Genomic DNA, 22,659 nt, shown 5'->3' with positions numbered 1-22,659 from the left:
AAATGTACAGTTCGGTTTTAGAAGTCGTTTGACATCTGAAAATGCTATATTTTCTTTTCTCTGTGAGGTACTGGATGGGCTAAATAAAAATTTTCGAACGCTTGGCGTATTTTTTGATTTAACAAAGGCATTTGACTGTGTTGATCACACAATATTGCTCCAGAAGTTGGACCATTACGGAATAAGGGGAGTAGCTCACAATTGGTTCACCTCTTACTTTAGCAATGGGCAGCAAAAGGTCATTATTCACAATGTTGATAACGGCTGTGATGTGGGATCTGAGTGGGGTACTGTCAAGTGAGGGGTGCCCCAGGGATCAGTGTTGGGACCGCTCCTGTTCCTTATTTATATAAATGATATGCCCTCTAGTATTATGGGTAACTCTAAAATATTTATGTTTGCTGATGACACTAGCTTGGTAGTAAAGGATGTTATGTGCAACATTGACTCGGTTTCAAGTAGGGCAATACATGACCTCAGTTCATGGCTTGTAGAAAATAAACTAACATTAAATCACAGTAAGACTCAGTTTTTACAGTTCCTAACACAAAATTCAACAAAACCTGACGTTTTAATCTCACAGAATGGGCATATGATTAGTGAAACTGAACAGTTCAAATTCCTAGGTGTCCATATATTAAAAACAAAGATTCCAAGACTTACCAAGTGGGAAAGCGCCGGCAGACAGGCACAATGAACAAAACACACAAACACACACACAGAATTACTAGCTTTCGCAACCGATGGTTGCTTCTTCAGGAAGGAGAGGGAAAGACGAAAGGAAGTGGGTTTTAAGGAAGAGGGTAAGGAGTCAAGGAGTCATTCCAATCCCGGGAGCGGAAAGACTTCCCTTAGGGGGGAAAAAAAGGACAGGTGTACACTCGCGCGCGCGCGCGTGCGCACACATCCATCCGCACATCCGTTTCTTTCTATTTTATTTACATCTTCCTAGGTGTTCAGATAGATAGTAAGCTGTCGTGGAAAGCCCACGTTCAGGATCTTGTTCAAAGACTTAATAATGCCATTTTCACTATTTGAACAGTATCGAAACTGAGTGATATTTCAACACGTAAATTAGTCTACTCTGCTTATTTTCATTCACTTATGTCGTATGGTGTTATGTTTTGGGGTAACTCTTCCCATTATAGAAGGATATTTTTGGCTCAGAAACGGACGGTTCGGGTAATAAGTGGTGTAAGTTAACGAACCTCTTGTCAACCTCTTTTTCACGAGTCTGGGTATTTTGACATTGGCCTCTCAATATGTATATTCCTTATTGTCATTTCTTGTTACCAATATTAGTTTATTTCCAACAATAAGCAGCTTTCACTCGATTAATACTCGGCAGAAATCAAACCTCTATTTGGATCGGACTTCCTTAACTCTTGTGCAAAAAGGTGTGCAGTATGCTGCTGCATCCATTTTCAATAAGCTTCCACTCAAATTCAAAAATCTTATTAGTAATCCACGCGCTTTCAAATCGAAACTGAAGAGTTTCTTCATGGGTCACTCCTTCTATTCTGTCGTGGAGTTCCTTGAAAAATTAAGCTAATTCTTATTGTATTGCTGATAGTGTTCACTTAAACGTATAGACTGACTTTTTTCAGGTTCATGAACATTTATTTTTCTCTGTTATTACTTTTGTTGTAAGTTCATGTACTGACACGTTCCATGACCTTGGAGATTTGCTCCTCAATTTGGTCCTACGGAACTTGACGTGTAAATAAATAAATAAAAATAAATAAAACTCATTACGGAACCATCAAGGGCCATGAGAGACTGTTCATAGACTTAGTAGGATCTTCAGGCGTAATAATCCTTCTACAGTATCAACAATTCTGCAGTTGATTAAGATATCTGAGGAAACAAGTTCCGTTGCAACCATAAAATTGCCTGGATGAAATCGTGCGGTTCGTAAGGAATAAAACATTGCATTGGTGCAGGATAGTGTGGCTGTGAGCCACAAGTCACTGCAAAGTCACTCTCAATTTCTGACAGCCTCTTTACAAAGAATTCTGAAAAAGAATATCCTATGTACTCACACAAGATTCAGCTGACATAATATCTTAAACCCACAGATCATATAAAATAGAGAAATTTAGTCAAGTGCATGCTCATCAAACAAGAAGAGGACAACAATTTTGCAAAAAATAATAATCTTCCGTGGTGAGGCACATTTTCACATGTGTGAGTTCATTAACCGGCAAAACTGCCATATTTGGGGTCACGAAAACCCTAGCATTATCCAAGAGCCACATGCATCCAATATGAACCACAGTTTGATGTGCCTTATGGGTAGTTGGTGTGATGGGCCCCTTCTTTTTTTTTTTTTGAAGATTTTGATGGTAATGCAGTAAACATTAACAGTGAGTGTTATTGAGAAATGGTCAGAAACAACATCTGGCTTGCTCTGGATAAAGCGGATACGGACAATATGTGGTTTCAGCTGGACAGGGCTCTGTGTCACACATCCTACGACACAATAACTCTACTCCACGAAAAATTCCCTCAGTCTGGGATTTTAATATGTGGTGACTTGGAATGGCCTCCCAGATCTTGTGACCTCACTCCATATGACCTCTTTTTATGGGGTTATGTGAAGTCCAAGTTCTACGAGAATAAACCACTAACAGTTCTCCAGCTTAAGGAAGAAATTCAACGTGTCATCAACGGCATCAACACAAATGTCTGTGCAAGTTTCATCACAAACTTCACAGGCCGAGTAACTGGCTGTGGATACAGTGATGGTAGACATATTCCTGATACAATTTTTTTACGTTTAAATGGGAGCATATATAGATGGAAAGAAATATTATTTTGATGCATTTTTACTTAATTGTTGCATCTTTAAAAAATGCGTAATATATAGGGTGATTCACGAAGATATGCAAATATTTCAATCTGTTATTCTACAAGTAAAACTACAGAAAAAAGTTCATATAAACATAGGTCTGCGAATGTTTAGTTACAGAGTTACGGTTAATAAAAGATTGTGCCTGAAATTTGGCAACTTCGCTAATATGAAGCCATCACAAAACTGTATGAGGTGAAAGTACAGCACAATTTCCATTTGTTTTGTTGGTATTGATCTGGTGAAACTAATAAACCATGTCCCAGATGCGTATCTGCAGTAGTTTTCCAGAACATCCAGAGAAGCACAGACATAATTTTGTAAAAATTTTAATTTATTAACTACTTGGCCCAATTTCATTTTTAAATTCCAGACAATTGCACGAAGTTTTCAACAGAAGTTGTAGAGAATTTAATTTTGGAAAAATGATGGTAATAATGTTAACTGAAACTATTTGAATGTTTCCAATAATCTTCTTTTATTAATACCATAGCACACGTGAATTCATGTTAAACCAGAAAAAACGAAGCTCAGTGTTAAGGAAGTTATACAGTGTACATACAATCTCACAATACATTCACAACAAATGTTCAAAATGTCTACGAGTTCAATGCATTTAGCTACACATGTATGAACAAATTTTGTTGCTTGTTTCAGTTTCAAAGAGTTGTGCTTAATTTTGTCTATTGCATTCGTAATGCAAGCAAGTAATGCCTTACGTGTATTGACTTTGTCCTCATGAACTATGTCTTTCATCCATCCCCATACACAAAATCCATTGGTGTTTAATCGGGCTATCCGGGTGACCACAGACATGTAGCACCACAACCAATCCATTCTTGGGGAAAATGTTCATTTAAATGTGTACTAGCAACATTGGTGAAATGTGGAGGCATGCCGCCCTGTTGAAAATACATTTGCAAGTGCGTAGCAAGCGGAACATCCTCAAGTACATGGGGCATTTCTTCTTGAAGGAAATGTAAGAAGCATCTCTAGTTAGACATCCTGGGAAAATGAATGGTCCAATAAAGTGTCTGTTGATTATATCAAACCACACATTTATGCTAATCCGCTGCTGGAAATTGAGTTGCACTGTTACATGTGGGTTTGCTTCAGACCATATATGCATGTTATGTAAACTGTTTATACCATCTCGAGTAAACTGTGCCTCATCAGTAAATAAAATATATTTGTGTAATTGCTGATTAGTATTTAACCAGTTGCACAGCTCCATGTGAAGGGCAGGATCTCCTGGATGTAAATGATGCACTTTTTGTTTATGGTAAAGATACAGATTATTATACTACAGTGTACATCATACCTTAAAGTGTGAAATGCCTAATCGTTGAGAGATATTTTGTGTACTGGTACCTGAGCTACATGGAACAACATCCATAGTATCCTCATCATCGTCTTCACATATTGAGCACTCGTAAGGACTATGAACGCTATGTAGAGAACCTGTCTCCCGTAACATTCAAAAGACTCTGCTAATGGTTCATGCATTTTGGAATCCTCCGAGTTGGATAACATATGCGATATTTGTTAACTGCAGCCATACATTTGAAAGGCATCTCTATTTCATAAATAATCTACAAACTACAACAGTTACCATAATGTTTCACTTAAATACACTGTTGTTACTATGTTGTTTCACTGAACAATACAAAAAACTAACTCATTTCAAGGTAAACAAACAACTGAAGTAACTCACTAATGGTTGCCTACAATGACATAAACATTTCTGCAATCTTAATTGAAAGTAAACTAATTTACTTGTATAATATTCTTTGCTTATTTTGGTATTCTGGAAAACTACTGCAGATACACATCTGGGACATGGTTTATTAGTTTCACCAGATCAGTAACAACAAAATAAATGGAAATCATGCTTTACTTTAACCTCATACAGTTTTGCGATGGCTTCATATTAGCAAAGTTGCCAAATTTCAGGCAAAATCTTTTATTAGCTGTAACTCTGTAAGCAAAAATTTGCAGACCTATGTTTATATGAACTTTTTTCTTTAGTTTTACTTGCAGAATAACATATTAAAATATTTGCATGTCTTCGTGAATCACCCTGTATAAAGGAGCCCACAGCACAGTCTATGTATTACTAAGCAGTACTTTAAAGTACAAAAAGTTGTGACAACAATGAACAATGCTCTATTTAAACTAGCCAATACTAACTGCAGCTCCAATCCAATGGCAATTACACATAAACATATGTCAACTGTCAACAGTTGACTTTCTACATTAGTTGTTTGTTGTACAAATATGACTAACATCAAAGGGATACTGGCTAATACATCTCCTAATCAGATCAACTGGCAATGTGTTTGATTTGAAAGATAGGCAAGGAAATATGCGTGACTCGCACACATCAATAATGATTCTTTCAAGGCAAAGTGTGTAAGTGACAAGTTGTAATTACAGTTGTCAGGGATTCTTTATTTTTCTAATTGTTAAGAATGGCAAGAAACTGTTGCCTAAAGCAAAGACAACAGCTAAATAAATCTTCTCACAGGTTAGCCTCTTGATGGAACAATACATGTTAATGTTCAATGTTTAACACCTAGAATGTTTAGTAAGTGTTTAAAGAAGATTAAAAGTTCTTAAATTTAAAGACGATAATATAGTATTTTACACTAAATGATTAACATATGTTTTCTATGCCCTTCCCTTAGTAAAACAACAGTATTGGGGTGAAAACTTGGAGTTATCATTGGTATCCCTTACTGGGATGTTGTTGAAGTTGGCAACACTAACACTGTGTCAACAAGCATCAGTTTCAAATATGAGAGTTGCTTCTGTCATTGAATGCAGGTCCATCCGAACCAGTTTTCGAGAAAACATTGCGAAGGGAAGAGCATGCAGTGGACATCTGGAGCAGGATATCCCGCAAAATATCACTGGACACAGAGGTACATAAAGCTGCATGACTTCATTGAGCCGAACCACACAAAAACTGAAGCTTATTGAGACATGTAGCATTGTTCATAATTTTGCCTCTTTTCAATTCTGCAAGGCACTGAGTGCACCAATCATCCAATAAGGTGTGCGGGACAGTGCTCAGATCAAAGGTGATTCTGTGATGTTTTAAGGGTGTTCTTTATACCATTACTTCGGCTCAGTCAAGATGATTGCCGTGATCACGAACTAAGATCTTTAATTCAATATATTCAGTGACTAAGTGTAGTCCTTTCCTCTACATCATCATGATGAACATGCACGGAACACTCCCTTATTCCTAGATGGCAATAGCTGTGCAAAGAGACCTGCAAGGTTTTACAAACACTAATGTACCCTATCACATCTGCTAACCGGATCTTAATCCCACAGAAAACATCTGTGGCTGTATGGAACAGCAGGTGAAATACAGCATCAACAGTCCCACAATTTGGTAGTAGCACCACAGGGTACAATCACCAATGAGTGGGTTCACACTTAAAATAAAGGAAAGGCAACTACTTACCTACAGCTGACAGTTGCGTGGCATACAGAAACACGTAACAGAAAACAATTAACACTAGCTATCGAGCTCTTGTTCTTTTTCTAACTAGAATACACACATTCACACACAACCACACAGGAAATCAAATAAATACATCAATGGTAGTGTTGAGACTAATTATTGAATATGGATATTGAAAGCAGTTGTCTGTGTAGATGGAGGTGGGGAGAGGACAGAGAAGGATGTGTGAGACAAGGAGGGTGTAGTGTGCAATGGTCTTTCAACAGATGACTCACTTACTGCATATGAAGATGAAAGGTGTTCAGAAGTGAGTGCAATATAAGAGGTGGAGAGAGAGAAGGGGGGAGGGAGGAAAGAAGAGGAAGTTGGTGATGAAGACAGACACAGGGAGGGCAGAGTGTAATGGAGAAATGTGGATCAAGGGAAGGGGAAGGAGGAGAGGGAGTTGAGGGAGAGAGCACCTGAGTCCACATGGGGGGGGGGGGTCAGTGAAGAACAGGCAAGGAGTGGTGTAGACAAAAGAGGGAAGGGAAAAGGTAGTGGTAAACAAGTTAGCTTATGTTTAGCCACAAGGATTATGATAGCTCGGACTATACTGGAGATACAGTTCCCACCTGTGTAGCTCAGAGAAACTTGTGCTGGAAGGGAGTATCCACATGGTCCATGTAGTGAAGCAATTGCTGAAGTCAGAAGTGTTGTCGTTTTCACCATGTATGGCAGCTGAATGGTCAAGTTTACAGTTTTCCACAGTCTCGTGGTGGCCACTTGTGTGAGTTAACAGTTGGTGACTTGTCATGCCCACACAGGAAGCTGCGCAGTAATTGCAGCATAACTCATCTACAAATTGACTGCTTTTACACCTGGCCCTGCCTTTTATAGGGTAGACTCTGTCTGTGACTGGACTTTGGTGGGAGATGGGGGTGTATGGGACAGTCATGTACCTGAGTTGACCACAAAGAAATTACCCAAGGGTGCAAGATTGAGAGCAGGATTAGGGTAAGAATGGAGAATGATATTCTGTAAGTTGGGTGGATGGGGGAAGAGTACTTTGTGTGACATGGGAGGATTTTAGGTAGCACATGCCTCATCTCAGGAAACAAATACAGGTAGTCAAAGCAATGGTTAGGGATGTGGTTGAGCTTTTCAAGGCCAAGGCAATACTTGGTGATACAGAGTAGCAGTGGTTGGTGGCTGGTTAACAGCGTTACTGGTGCCAGGGGAGGAGATGGCACAGGAGACCTGTTCATGTGCGAGCTGGATAGCATATTGTCGGTCAATAAAGGTTCTGATACTTTGAAAATAACTGCTTTCCACTGCATATGAGGTGTCCACTCTTGGCAAGGTTGTATGGTAGAATGTTTCCGATCTGAAACTGATGACAATTATAGATGTGGTGGTACTGTTGTTGGGTGGTCTACCCAATATGAACGGACACTGCATCTGCAGTTGAAGTATACCAATAATCTTACCTGAATGTTTAGTGACAGACAATACCGTATAGAGCTCATCCTTCAATGGATCTCCCATGCCTTCAGCTCCTCCGACACCAATAACCCTGTTAACCGGCCACCAACCAGCACTCCTCTATCACCCAATGTCACCCCAGTCTTGAGAAGCTCCACCACACCTTCACCAGGGCTTTGGCTACCTCTCACCATGCCTAGAGATGAGGGATATCATACCCAAATCCTACCTGCTTCACCCACAGTAGTGTTCCTCCACCTATCCAACCTAAAGTTTGTCTGTCTCTACTCCAATCCTATGCCCCATCCTGCACTCCTTGGGTCATTCCCTTGTTGTTGACCCAGGTGCAAGAGCTGTACCATGCACCCACCCATCATCTCCCACCACAGTTCTGTCACAGGCATTTTCTGCCCTATAAAAGGCAGAGCCGTGTGCGAAAGCACTCATGTTATATACCAACTGTGCTGCAATCACTGTGCAGCATTTTTTATTGGCATGACAAGTAACCAACAGTCCAGTAGCACAAATGGCCATTACCAAACTGCGTCAAACTGCAAGCTTAAGCATCCAATTGCTGAAAATGCTGCACATCACAGCACAAATGATGTCAACAGCTGCCTCACCACACAGGCCGTTTGGACACTCTCCTCCAGCATGAGTTCCTCTGATCTACATGGATGGGAATCATGTTTCCAATATATCCTGGGCTCTCGCAATCTCTTTGGCTAAACCTCAGCTAACTTGTTTCCCACTATCTTCTCCCTTGTCTCTTCCGTCCACACCATTCCTTACCCAGCCATCTCTCTCTTTCTCTCTCTCTCCCCCAGTTTCCACTCCTCTCCATTTCTTTCTTCCCTTCCTGTCTTCTCTTTCAACTCCATCTTGCTCTCATTTCCTCCCCTCCCTCTCACTATCTTTATATGCTCTTGCCTCTGAACTCCTTTCGTCTTGTTGTGCAGCAACCACCTTATTGTCAAAAGACCTGCCGCAAACTACACTGCTACCCACTCTTTGCCTCGCGAGTCCTTCCCTACACCATTTGCTACTCCATCTACCAAGGCAACAGCTTTCAATAATCAATATTTAATAATTAGTCTCGCCAGTACCATGAGCACATCCCCTCCATTTTCCACCACATCTCACACTGAGTACAATAATGACACTGTCGCTTAGACACTTACTGCTCCTCTCTATAATGATTTTACACTCACCCATATTCTCGCTCTTCTGCCTTCCGAATAAGTGATCTCATTTTGGCAATGTCGGGCCTGAAGAAGCCATTTTTAAGCCGCATGTGAAAGTCATTGAGCGGCACACCAAACCGCATATTTTCTCGAGCAAACAACCTACGGAGGGTCTCATCTTTTTCTTGTGCATCATTCTCAGGGAAAGATGGTAGAAAATTCTAAAACAGAAAAATATTAGTTGCAATTTCTTAGAACAGAGGAACGTCCTGGTGGAATGTAAATATTTTAAAGAGTAAAAGTAACACACACACACACACACACACACACACACACACACACACATCTTCTAGCAACAAAAACACCCAGAAAAAGGAACTGTTTGTCTGCCACAAGATAGTCAGTAGAACAATATCAGCCCAGAGTTAAAGGATTATATCAATATGGTTTTGTGATGCATGATGTTATTTGTTAATAATTGGATTCTTAAGGCTCTGGTGCACAACTTAAAGGAAGCATTCCACAATCTCGTTTCATAAGAACACCTTGCTCATGACATACTTGCGAAAGAAGTTGATATTTCTGATCATAAATCTAAATATGTCTTGATTTAACTAGGAACATGTTATGTCTCTATATAGTGCTGCTACTTAACCATTGCAGTATAATGAAGCAATGTATACACTACAATTGGAGACATGTTGGTGTTTTTAACATGGTTCTTACACTAGTTGCAATATGTATTCAACTGTGTTTCTTGCTAAAGGTCTACATCCACATACGCAAGAAATATTTTTCTTACTGCTTCAACATTGTCCGCAATGCTGTTTCCCATTGCGTACTTACATCATCAGCTTAGGGCCTAATTATTTCTAGGGTCAAAGATGAGATATAGATATAGTGCTGCACTATTAATATCCAATGTTTTAAACAAATGAAGAGAAAGATGTAGTCGTCACTAATAGACAGAGCAATACTAAAGAAGTGTCAGAAATAACCTGTTACGGGAGTCGAACATGAAAGCTGGCTCTGATAATACCTGTAACTTTGCTAGGCAGTTATCTTACAAGTTTGGGGGGGGGGGGGGGGAGACAGAATTGCAGTGAACAAGACTTGCCATTGGTCTTCGTTTGTGAGCCCTAAGTAATTCATTGCAGATTCTTGGATACATATTTCAAATTTTGAAGCAAGCAGTATTTCAGACAGTATTTGAAGTTTGTGAAGCACTGGTTTAAGGCTTGAAGGATTGTTTAACATGCTCAGTTCCACTAGTAGAAAAATATGTTTATCCAACTAATATTTTTGTTACATGTAATTTACAACACAGAGCACTGAAACTTGTTGCAGTAGGTAATGACACCTTGGACAATGTGAGTGAAGTATTAGAGCATATATCTTTGGCTTCTCTACATGGCTTCTGTATGTACATAAAGGTCACAAGTTCCATGTGTCGTATATGTCACGCGAGAATCGAAGCGGATAAACTATAACTGAATGAATGAAAACATTGTTGTAATACACACTGTATTAGATTTTTATTGAAAATTTTATGAAATTGGCCTATAATGTGGTACATATCACCATATTACCACTTCTGATTTTGCCTGTGTCTATATATTGTTTATAGATAAGGTGATGGGGGAATCTGTGCCTGCCACACCTACATACACTGAAGAAGTCATATCATTAAAAAGTTAAATTTCTCCCCTAATTTATGTTTGTTGACCATCAGCTTCAATGTATTTAGCCCAAAATTCTAGATGCACTCCTCTGACTCATACAAAGATGACAAATGGCAATTTGCTGTCGGGCCCACTTAATTCTCTGCTGTATAAAAACAATCACAATTAATTCTCAGTGATAACAGAGCTTAAAATACATATCATTACATAGTAACCAATGGGCAGATAAATTTACTAGTATTAAGCTAATGCTCTCACCAGTAACATGCAACAGATGGGCAGAAACATTGTTTCCTTTTATCTATAGCAGCACTGCCATAAGATATTTGTTTCTGTTTTTCATAACATGTTTGCAACATGTTGCAAACTCAGTTTGTACCTGACATTGTATCAAACTTGTGGAAGTCTGCTGTACCACCCTTGCACATACTGACGAAAATGTATGAGACTGCTCAAATCAGAGTGTTGTGAGGTTGAAATGCCATACGGTGGGGAGTGTGCAGTAGTAAAAGTGTTGCTATGTAACTCACCAGTCAACAACACCATTCTGCTGCTTTTGCCTGTTGTGAACAACTCACTTTGTAAATTGAACTTTCTGAGTTCTTTTTTCTGGTTCAATAGAACCTGCCATACTTGATGTGGGCTTTGTCACATGATGTAATGATATTTGACAAGTCATGTCATACATTAACAAATAAATAAGGAACATTTTTTTTTTACATCTATATTATGTTTTCGACTGTAGATTGTGGTCTCAGACTGATCTGTAGTACAGCACAAGGTATACATTACGTTGAATGGTTACAATTTGGTTGCCAAAGTCAATAACCACGCATACAAAACCTTAGTTGCAGTGAAATATTGATCTGTAAAGTGGTCCAAGGAATTACTTAGGTGGAAAGATGACAGTTTGATTTTGAGATGGCAAAGTGGTACCCAAAACATCATATAATGCACTTTCCTTATTGGTTCTTGTATTAAATTTTGGTTATGTGATAAATCACACAAATCTAAAAGTTGTCAATTTGACTAAGCGAATACAGATTACAATTACAAACAACTTAAATTGAAATGATCACACAGAAAATGTTGCAGGGAAGACAAACCAAAGACTGTGTTTTATTGGCAGCATACATAGAAGACGCAACAGATCTACTACGGAGACTGCCTACATTATTCTTGCCTGTCCTCATCTGATGAATTGCTGTGTGGTATGGGATCCTTACCAGATAGGAATGACAGAAAACATTGAAAAAATTCAAATAAGGGAAGCTTGTTTTGTATTTGCTCAAAGTAAGGGAGAGAGTTCCATGGATATGATACATGAGCTGGGATGGCAACTATTAAAACAAAGGCAGATGTCATTGCAGCAAGAAATTTTCATAAAAATCAAATCACCAACTTAGTGCTCTGAATGCCAAAATATTTTGTTGACTGCTACCTATATAGGGAGAAATGACCATCATAATAAAATAAGGGAAAGCAGAACTCATACAGAATTCTAATGTTCATTATTCCTGTGCGCCGTTTGATAGCGGAATGGTGCAGAAATAGTATGAAGGTGATCTTACCAACACCCTGCCAAGCACTCAAGTGTGAATTGAGGAGTAGTCATATAGAAGTAGATGTGATGAGGATTATCTTGCCGTTATGGATAAAATAATACGAACACAAAATATTACATAAAAATTGGGATTATCTAACAATTCAATACCCTTCCAATAGACCAATGAAGTAATTAAACATGGCGGTGAAAGGACCAATGCTTGATGGCAGAAATTCATATACATCTACTCTGATACTATGCAAACTACTCTGAAGAGCGTGGCAGAGGGTACTTCTAATCCTACCAGTTATTAGTGTTTAGGAAGAATGTTCAAATGCCTCAGGGTAGCTGTAATTAATCTAATCTTGTCTACACAATCACTATAGCAGTGATATATTCCTATATTAATAATTTAAATTTGGTTCTTGAAACTTTGTAAGCAAGCTGCTTTACCTAAACTCAAATTATGTGATCATTCCATTTCATATGCTTATAAAAAGTTATACCCAGGTATTTGTATGAGATGACAAATTCAAATTGCAACTTGTTGATACTATAGGCATAGAATACCACACTTTTGGGTTTTGTGGAGTGCACAATTTTACGTTTCTGAACATTTAAACAAGTTATCAAACTTTGCACCACTTTGAAATCTTACCAAGCTCTGCCGAAATATTTGCGTGGCTTTTTTAAGACCATATTTCATTATGGATAAATGCATCATCTGTGAAAAATCTGAGATTACCATGTATTCTGTCTGCAAGGTCACTGATATTTAATATGAAGAGCTAAGGTCCCAACACACATAATACATAAACGTTAGAAAAGTTAAATCAAACACTAATGGGATCGCCATGGAGGGGGGGGGGGGGGGGGGGGTCTTGAGCTGGAAATGTTTTTTTTACTTGATGATGACGATGATGAGCTTTACAGAGCATAGGGGAGCGACGCGGGAGACCCTCGTCGCCTTACTAGGCAAGGTCCTAGTGGTTTGCCATTGCCTTCCTTCGACTGTAATGGGGATGAATGATGATGATGAAGACGACACAACAACACCCAGTCATCTCGAGGCACGAAAACTCCCTGACCCTGCCAGATATCAAACCCGAGACCCCGTGCTCGGGAAGCGAGAATGCTACCGCGAGACCACAAGCCGCGGACTCGCAAAATACTGAACACTTGGAAAAAATCAGACCACAGTGGGGAAATAGGGGTTTGGATTACAGAATGTACAATTTTTTCCTGCTTTAAAAAACGGACTGTTATGACATGTTCATTGGCTTCACCAACTCACAACCTAACCTAGGCCTCAAGCAACACTACAGTCCATTCTATTCACTGGAACCTCACAATAAATAAATAAATAATAATAAAGAACACACAATTAGGTCTAGTACACAACACAATTCAAAACATTGTTCCCCTCAATGGATCACCATCTCCACTATCTAGGAAACACCATGATCTAAGTCACGCACACAAGAAGTAAACAACATATTATGAAAGAAACATGACTAACATCTATAACATAGAAACAAAAATATCTCATACCCTGTCTATATAGCATATGATAACAGACTTTTAAGAATATAATGATGGCTCACACTGATCTGAAAAATTAAACTTGATATGTTCTGGTGCGTCAGTTTGTCAAGAGGATGACAGAGGCAATACCCCCAAGAGGGTCATAGCCTATAATTTCCCATTGGCGTAAGAGACAACCGGTACAACATGTAGAGTGGGGCATAGACATAGAGGAAACTGGTGTCAGTAAAGTAGGCCTAATCCATTTCTTATTCCACACAACACTCATCATCCTGCCTTATTAGCCTACCACTCCACTTTTTATGCCTTGACCGTGTGTCCTTTTGCAGTCTCAAGTTTAATCAAAAGTGGTCCGCTCAGTGGTTGTGGTAGAAAATCTTGCTACAGACATGTTCTCGGCTTACTGGAAGGCAAAACAGACAGAGCTTCTCCACAGCCCATGGAAAAATACAAAAATGTGTCGAGCAGTCACAACACATTCTGACACAGTGCACGGAAGTATGTAGTTAACTCTTCTTACTTGAGTTAATGGATTTTGATGAAATTTGTCACAGCACAGAATGAAGACACAGTTCAAACTTTAAAAACATATATGCACTGATACCAACATCATAACAAATGATTCCTTAGAAATGCAAGCAATGTGGTAAGGTTTCATATTATTTATGATTAAAAAAGTTTTAAATAGTCACATGCTGCATTTCCCCGTGTAAAAGTCTAGCAGATTGTTCAATGACAAGTCTAGTGAAACCAAAGTAGATATACATGAAGACAATTTTGGTGTAATCTACACACAGTGTTGAAGAACAAAAACTCACAAGCAGTGCAGTTACTTTCAGAGCTAAAGTTACACATTGGACAGCCCCCTCTTCCCCACCTTAAATCTTGGTTATGGTGTCAGATTGATCAGGAGTGCAGCTAGAGTTCTAGGGTGGGTTGAAGCGTGACAATTTGGTTATGAATTGGCAAAGTAAAAAATGTAAACGGAAGAGATCTGATTTTGTTATCAAAAGACTAGCAGCAAAGCCTTAGGTTTACAACTGCACCATACCGAAAAATGGAAAGGGGATCCAGTACGTAACTTTTACCGCTTTCGGTAGGTCTACTTTATAAAATGTCTGTCCACTGCTTAATGTCTCCTCCATAGAGTTAATAGCAGCCAGTGCCCATAGCATTATTTACCGACCATTTATTACTTTCCATTGATATAACAACCCAAAACATATTAAGACAAAGACAAAAAGTCAATGATACATGTCACATTACTTTAGAAATAGGGAAAAAACCAGGAACACTATCATGAAGTAATTTTCTGAATGCTTCAAGTTTACAGACATGTTCTAACAGTAAATTATAAAACTAGACATCACTGCTACACCAGTTTACAGGTCAAAACTTTTTGTTTACAAACAACAATAAACAAAGTTCTTGGTGTAAACAAAAACTCATTGTCATGTTAATATGATGTTTATCTTTGCAACTAGGGAAAGACGACGACCAAAAGGGCATTATTTGCTCATTTTATTCGTAAATGGGCACATGTCTAAGTTACATTAAATTTACTTACTCTGAGGTGCTGCTTCTGTTGCTCTGTAAAACACTCTTGCCATGTCTTTAAAGAGAAAAATTCCTTGAATATCTCCTTGTTTTCGCACAAGCCCTGTGGAAGTTGTAGACGCACACCTTCTATTCGACATTCTTCGAGAGTATTTAGTTCTTGAGATATTTCTGAACTCTCTGTGCTGGCTTCAGACGACACTGTTGAATATTCTAGTTCCATTTTTCGGGCTACACGGAAAAAAGTTTGGAAAAAGATCAAACACTTCCCTATTTATGTTTCGTTATAACACTTATTTTGTATTTTGAGACCGCAACAATAATTTTAAGGTTATGTTACGTATCTGCTATATATCAAAATTATCCAAATTACTTATACGAATCGCTACTGACATGGATGGGGTGAGAAATATGACGATTAAATTTTCCAAGGAAGCTGCTTTCTACACTAGTTTCCCATACATGTTGTGCTTCTGTTATTTTGTTCGATAAATCGGTCATTATCACGTGAATATATTACAGTATTTTAGCGTTCTAAGTGTACGTATTGATGATGTTTATGTGGAGAAGACAGACAGACGATATTGGGAATAAGTGAAAAGATTAATGGACATGTAAATATTCGCTTCTATACCGACCTTTTGGGTGCAGTTTTTTAGGTTTTGTCTAATTTCAACGCCCTCCACGTTTGGTATCCTGGGTCTGCATTGCAGATATTATAGAATCCAACCGTGGAGGGCATGGCGGACGGAACGGGAACCATGTTTAGACAAGGAACAGTTTTGAAAATAATCAATGTTGTCACATCAGGTCAGCAGACGAAACGCTGCCTGGTGAAATTTTATTTGCACTTTATAGAAATTACAGATGTTATATCATATACACCCAACGAATCGGCATACTTTTGTGGGTGAAAAGGAAAAGGGTCAATAGCCTCTATTGTCAGAGAGATTTTGCAGCGTCAAGTAAAAATCCAGAGTAGCTTCACAGACGGCAACGGTGGAACCGGATATGTAACCAGTATCCGTTCCTAGTTACCATAACCACAAAAATGGCGCTGAATACTGTGGTGAAGGTTCACCCTGTTGTTCTTTTCCAAATTGTTGATGCATATGAAAGAAGAAATGCAGACGCTCATAGAGTTATAGGCACTCTGTTAGGTAATTGTTTACATATATTGCTAGTTAGTGTTTATGTTACATTCAGAGGTAATGCGTGTTGTGCATGTGGATCTACGTGTATGGATGTGCAGGTTAGTCACAATTCGTCTAATTTTATGTTACAGGCACAGCAGACAAAGGCACTGTCGAAGTTACGAACTGTTTTTGTGTGCCACATAAGGAATATGAAGATCAGGTTCGTATACTCTTTAGTCTGTACGTAGTATACTTCAAAATATTTCCACATATGTTCCCTACAAATCGATCGTACACTTGTTATGCCGCAAATGTACTTCACACATTTGATTCATTTTATTCCGTGTGTTAGCGACTTTTACCTTTGTTTATGTTAGTGAAATGTGAAACGTCAAGGCCTATTTTGTAGGTGGAGGCGGAACTTAATTATGCCATGGACCTTTTTGACCTGAATCGCCGTGTAAATCCTCAAGAAAACGTAGTTGGTTGGTGGGCGACAGGAAATGAAGTAACAAGCCATTCGTCTGTTATACACGAATACTATGCACGTGAATGCAACAATCCTGTTCATTTGACCCTGGATACAACATTACAGGATGTCAGAATGGCAATAAAAGCGTACTTAAAGTAAGTGGTAACATTATTTCAAACTTTTCTAAACTGCATCAGCAAAGTTAGTTACAGGCATACTATTAAGCTGAAGATAAGAACTTTCTTGTGTAATGTAGAGTGTATTTCTTGCCACTTTTTCTTTTGATATCTTGGGTGTTCTTTTGCAAGGGAAAAGAATGATAATACTCTCGTAACTGGCAGTCATGGAAGTATCTTATAATTACATATCACATTGTGTATTTGAAGGGTAGTTGTGAAGCTGATTACATTGTCATTGTTGCATAATTGCTACTATAAATGTGTTGTGTTTGCAAATCAGTGAGGTCAGAATCTTAAGGATGTTGAGACAAACTTTTTGCTAAAGGGAAAGAGGTTAAACTTGGAACTTAGTAGATTATAGCTTCATAACAAATTGGGATTGTGGTCTGTAGAAGGTGGCAATGGAAAAATAATCGTGAGCCTTTTCGTTATTTATAACAAAGCATGCAAGCTGAAGTATAGGTGTTATGGGAACCTGAGGAAATATATCAATGTTGGTAAAGGCCTAGAACAGGGCCTGTGGAATTTTTAGGTGTTTCGTGTGCAGTCACTCAGCATTATTGTCGATGCTTGCCATGAGGTATGATAGGAATAAGATCTGGTTTGTCAGCTACTGATTCTGCATAGCCAATGATAGCAGTGAACATTGTGTAACGAAGTAAGAGGTAAAGGAATATAGTGACATTCGCCCCTGCCCAAAGATCCTTGGTAGCTGAAAACATGTTTCTGATATATTTCAATAAAATGGGTGGCAATAGATCAGAAATCTGGAAACACAATCAGAAATAATATTTATTCCCCATTTAACATGTTGATCTTTTTTTCAAAATTATGTTCGAAAACAATTTTTTAAAACGAAACTCAGCTTTAAAAAATCTTACAATAAAGAACATTATGTGTATACAAAATAAAGATAGCTTTCAAAGCTCATAATATTGTTACAAAGTTTGAAGATCACAGATAATTAATTACCAAGCATACTTTTGCATTGAATTTTGACTAAAATATCCTGAAACTTATCCTCTTTTTAGTGTCTGTGTAGCTACAAGTCTGACTATATATTTCAAAACAGTTTCCTGCCAACTTGAATGTTGATGGAGCTGGGTGGAGAACAGTGGCCATATTTGTCTTGTACAACTGGTGAGAACCTGACACTCAACTCACTTTGTCTGTAATGAAGTAACACCGCATTCTTGTTCGCTTTCTGAGCCTCTAAACACTATGCGAAACTCAGGATCACTACAGTCATCCTTTTTTCAAAGCATTGCATAAACAACTATACAGAAGAGAGACTGAAACAGTTAAAGTTTGTTGTTGAGTATCCAGAGCTCCACATAGTAAAGACTGTTTCTAGTGGCAATGCCCTTAACAAGAACATGACAGTCTGTCTACAAATGTAGGACCAGATGCTATCTCGCTGATGAACACTTAGCTACAAGTGTTGAAATGTGTATAAGCGGGGTTTTATTTTTTCGGAGGTCTGGTCTTAAGTTGCCTGAGTATACTCAAGATTTTAAGTTTCTGTCATATAACAAAAATGAAAACTCGGGGTTTATGCTAAGTTATTAATAGCCATGATAGAAAACTTTTACTTTATTTTGGTAACAGTTTCATGTATGGCACTTGATTACGTATACATAATGCAATGAAATCTAAGTAACTTTGCTGTCTCTTTGCAGTCTTTCATTATCGTTATGACACTGTATTGTACAGTATTGATTAAGTGTAAATATTGTCTGCTAGTCTTCTGAATGGGACTGGTACTCCATAGTGTAATCGCAGGAAGTGCTTGTACTGCCTGTACTAGATCAGCTGTGGGAACAGTCTGATAGTGCTCCAGGAACTGAACTGCATGTCGTCATTTCCTCCTGTCTGGCAGAAGGATCTCCACTTGGTTGATAGTACTCTCTCTGGCAGATGGCAACACTATAGGCAGATGCGTAAGATGTGCTCATGCACATTATGACAGAAGCAGAAAGTGACCCCAAACAGCGAATGCACTTGCAGCTACTTGGAACCCAGAGGATACCTGCCAAGTGATGTACCTGCATTGTAGCGCTTCTTGTGCTGTGTGTACCTATACTACACACCTCCCATGGGGCGGACGGGAGGTGGGGGGAGCTGACACCAGCTCGCTTCATTAGCACCCTGCTTCTGTGGTGGTTGTATACACTTTGGCTTTCCTGATATTCATTCACGGAATGTGCTTGGCTACCATGGGCCCTAGCCTTTGCAGCATCTTTTCCCTTCCGTGCTGCACGTCTATCCAGTTGCTGTTCTTTTTCTCCTCCCTTGGGAAGAATGTCTGGGCTGTGTTTGGAAATGTATTCTGAATTTTTGGTAGTAAGTATCAGAATACTCATCACTGGTTTTTGTTCCATTTTTCTTTCTTCGTTCAGCTTCTCCTATCCTTCCTCTGCTTGGGTGTTTGAGGTTCCTCTTTTTCTTCTCCCTCCCTGTGCGCTCCTGAAGGCCGGCCCACATGTCTGACGCTTAACAGGTGACTGGGTAACATGTAATTCCAAGCCCCAGGTTGACAGGTAGGATTTGCTCATACCCCCTGGCACAGGCCAGGCCCATGGAAGGGTGATTACTGGAGCTGCTACCTTCCCAAATTTCCAATTGGTCCCTGGGGGTGTTTGGGAGGTGTGACATGAGGTGTGAATGAACAATCACCTAAGGAGCATGCCATTGGAGATGCTGGCAGTCATGGGGGAGACAGTCAGTCCTTCTCTACAGTAAATCCGTTCATTATTCTGAACGGTATTGATCCAATTGCTGGCCCTGTGAAATCCAGCTTGTCCCATAGGGCTCATTCTTTTTGAAATCCTGCTCTTTTGGAAACTAGTTCTGATTCTCAAGCACAACTGCTTGCAGCTTCGCACGTCCATGGCCCATCGAACACTGAATTCTTCCCGTGGTGTTATTTACACTAGGCTGCTCCATGGTCTGACCGAGGCAGGAACCCTAACATACCTCTTTGATCAGGGTGTGTTGCCATCCGTGGGAGTGATGAAAAAAGTAGATGCCTCCTTAGTATCCACATGCACTCTTTTTCTCACTTTCGATAGAGTGGTTCTTCCGTTAAAGATCGAAGCAGGTTATGACATTATCACAGTCAGACCTTATATTCCAAACACAATTTGCCCCTACCAGCATCGTCATTACAACTGAACGAGAGTCCTGTCCACACCCAGCCAAATGTCTAACCTGTGATGCAGATGCTCACAAAGGCAATTGTCTGCCTCCTACCCACTGCATGAACTGCAGTGGCAGCCATGCTGCCTCCTCCCACGATTGTCCTGTGTTTCTCTATAAGTGAGCTGTCCAGGAGATGCGTGTGAAGGAAAAAGTGTCTTACCCGGTTGCTTGCAAGTTGTTGGCTAGTCAGAAACCCTGCATTCTACCATCTGGCAGCTACAGCACTGTTCTTGCAACATCTAGCTCTACGAAGATCATGGTCATGCAGACATGCAACCTCAAATATACCACTGTGGTTGTGAAATCGCCCAGCATCATGGTAGCATCCCCTTCTCGTCCTCCAGCTGTGCAACATGCCACCAAACTTTTGCCTCACAGGGTGAAGTCACTAGCTTCACAACCGGCAGGCCAGAAAGGACAGAAGAAACACTCCAGTCAAGACATCCTCTGTACCTCCAGCCAACCAACATCTAAGTCTTTCTCTGTTAACTCGAAAACCTCGAAGAAGTCAAACAAAGGCAAACTGTCTTCTGCTTCACCAACTCAAAGATCCTCTTCGACCTGGTCACCATGTGATACCCTTGCCCAGATGACATCTGTGTCACTCATGCACATCACCAACCATTTTTCTGCCTTGGACTCTGCAGGCCAACAGAAGAAGACTGCCAACACTTCTGTAGACCTCGTGGAGAAGGATCCTCTTGACTCTGTGCCCTGTAGCAGCAAGTCTTCGAAGGCTGCCACTCAGCAGCTGTCAAAGTGACACCCCCTTCGCTTTTTCCTTGTCATGACCTTCCTCCAATGGAACATTCACAGCCTTTGATTCAACAAGGATTTATGGCTGCTCTTAGAATCACAGCATCCACTTGTTATCTGCCTTCAGGAAACTTAAGTTGTGTCCTCACGACCGCTTTGAGCTCTCACATTTCTTCCCGGACTGTTTTGACATTCCCCCCGAGATGTCAGTATTGTATCTCATGGGGTGTCATGCTGCTCGTACGGGATGACATTCATAATCAACCCATTTCCCTAACCACCCGCCTTCAAGCTGTTGCAGTTTCTCCTTACTTGACCCTTTTCGCTTTGTACCATTTACTTCCCTCCGTCATTCGATTCTACCAGGGCAGACTTCCTCCTGCTTATTGGGCAGCTACTTCACCCCTTTCTGTTGCTTGGTGACTTTAATGCGCACCATCCCCTTTGTGGTTGTCCCAGAGTCTGTCAGAAAGGTGCTCATTTGACTGACCTTCTTAATCAACTTAACCTCTTCTGCCGTAACACAGGAGCACCCACATTCCTTTCAGCTCCCTTTTTGTTGATGGTTTTGCCATATGTTGCAGTTCTCCACACACTTGTCTCATTGAGTGGTGCCTTCAGTGATGTGAAGTATGTCATCCTCTTCCCCTTCCTCCATATGACAAAACCATGTGTATGAATTTCTGGTGGCTCAATTGGTTTCTTCAGCCGTCTATATGTCCTCTCACATGCCTTACCTGGCAGACTGCTGTATGCGGTCCCTCAATGGTACTTCCTGGGGTGCAGATTGAACCACCCTCCTTCGCTTGTACCGGTCCCTTATCCATTTGAAACTATCCCCATTTGGACCTATCCTTCTGCACTGCCCAGCTTGCCCGTCGTCTCGAGTGGTCTGTTCTCTCCGACACATACTCGAACAACCATTTCCCGTGTGCTATCTGTTTGCTGATTCCTACACCACCCAAATGGCAGCTTACTCCGCAGAACATTCCATTCCTCACACTCTTCTTTAGCACGCCATGTCGTGGTCGCTTGGTAGACTGAGGCATGACGTGGCGCAATTCGCACACGGAGACGTGCTCTCCCCATTTTTAACCGTCATCCTATGATGACAAACTACATTCATTATAAACAGATGTGTGCACAGTGTCGTTGTGTTCTTCGGGATAGCGAGAAAAGATATCTGTATTTCATTTACTAGTTCTTTTAACAGTTCCACTCCCTCTTCTGTTGTGTGGGCCTACCTCCGATGGCTCTCTGGTACTAAGATCCATTCCTCAATTTCTGGTCTGACAGTAGCAGACGATATCGTGGACCGTATTGCTATCTCCAATACCTTGGGCCACCATTTTGCAGAGATTTCGAGCTCCTCCCACTATCACTCTGCTATCCTCCATTGGAAATGAGTGGAGGAGGCTCGGATGGTATGATTCTCTTTTCAGAATGCTGCAATGCCGCCTTTACTACGAAGGAGCTAGCTGATGGTCTCACTTCATCCCAACCCACCAACCCAGGGCCAAATGATGTTCACTTTCAGATGTTGTAGCATCCATCTCTCGCAGGCTAGCACTTTTCTGCTTCATATGTACAACAGCATCTGGCCAGTGGGCA

At 40.1% G+C, this 22,659-nt stretch overlaps 2 protein-coding genes across 2 annotated transcripts in view; one reads left to right on the top strand and one right to left on the bottom strand.

Annotated features, from left to right (window-relative positions):
• LOC126291695 (nuclear factor related to kappa-B-binding protein-like) overlaps positions 1–15,527 on the bottom strand; it is a 197,994-nt gene extending 182,467 nt beyond the window's left edge. The window contains exons 1-2 of the mRNA XM_049985324.1: positions 15,315–15,527; positions 9,002–9,195 (exon numbers count right to left, since the gene is read on the bottom strand). Of these exons, the coding sequence (XP_049841281.1) occupies positions 9,002–9,195; positions 15,315–15,527 (407 nt within the window). The remainder of the gene's footprint in view (positions 1–9,001; positions 9,196–15,314) is intronic.
• Positions 15,206–22,659, top strand: part of LOC126291700 (eukaryotic translation initiation factor 3 subunit F) — a 45,956-nt gene continuing 38,502 nt past the window's right edge. Inside the window, exons 1-3 of the mRNA XM_049985333.1 lie at positions 15,206–16,464; positions 16,590–16,660; positions 16,850–17,067. Coding sequence (XP_049841290.1) covers positions 16,356–16,464; positions 16,590–16,660; positions 16,850–17,067 — 398 coding nt within the window. The 5' untranslated portion in view covers positions 15,206–16,355. The remainder of the gene's footprint in view (positions 16,465–16,589; positions 16,661–16,849; positions 17,068–22,659) is intronic.

The sequence above is a fragment of the Schistocerca gregaria genome, chromosome 9, assembly GCF_023897955.1.
Source record: "Schistocerca gregaria isolate iqSchGreg1 chromosome 9, iqSchGreg1.2, whole genome shotgun sequence".
NCBI lineage: Eukaryota > Metazoa > Arthropoda > Insecta > Orthoptera > Acrididae > Schistocerca > Schistocerca gregaria.
Note: the sequence above shows the minus strand (reverse complement) of the source record. Positions and strands in the feature narration are given on the sequence as shown.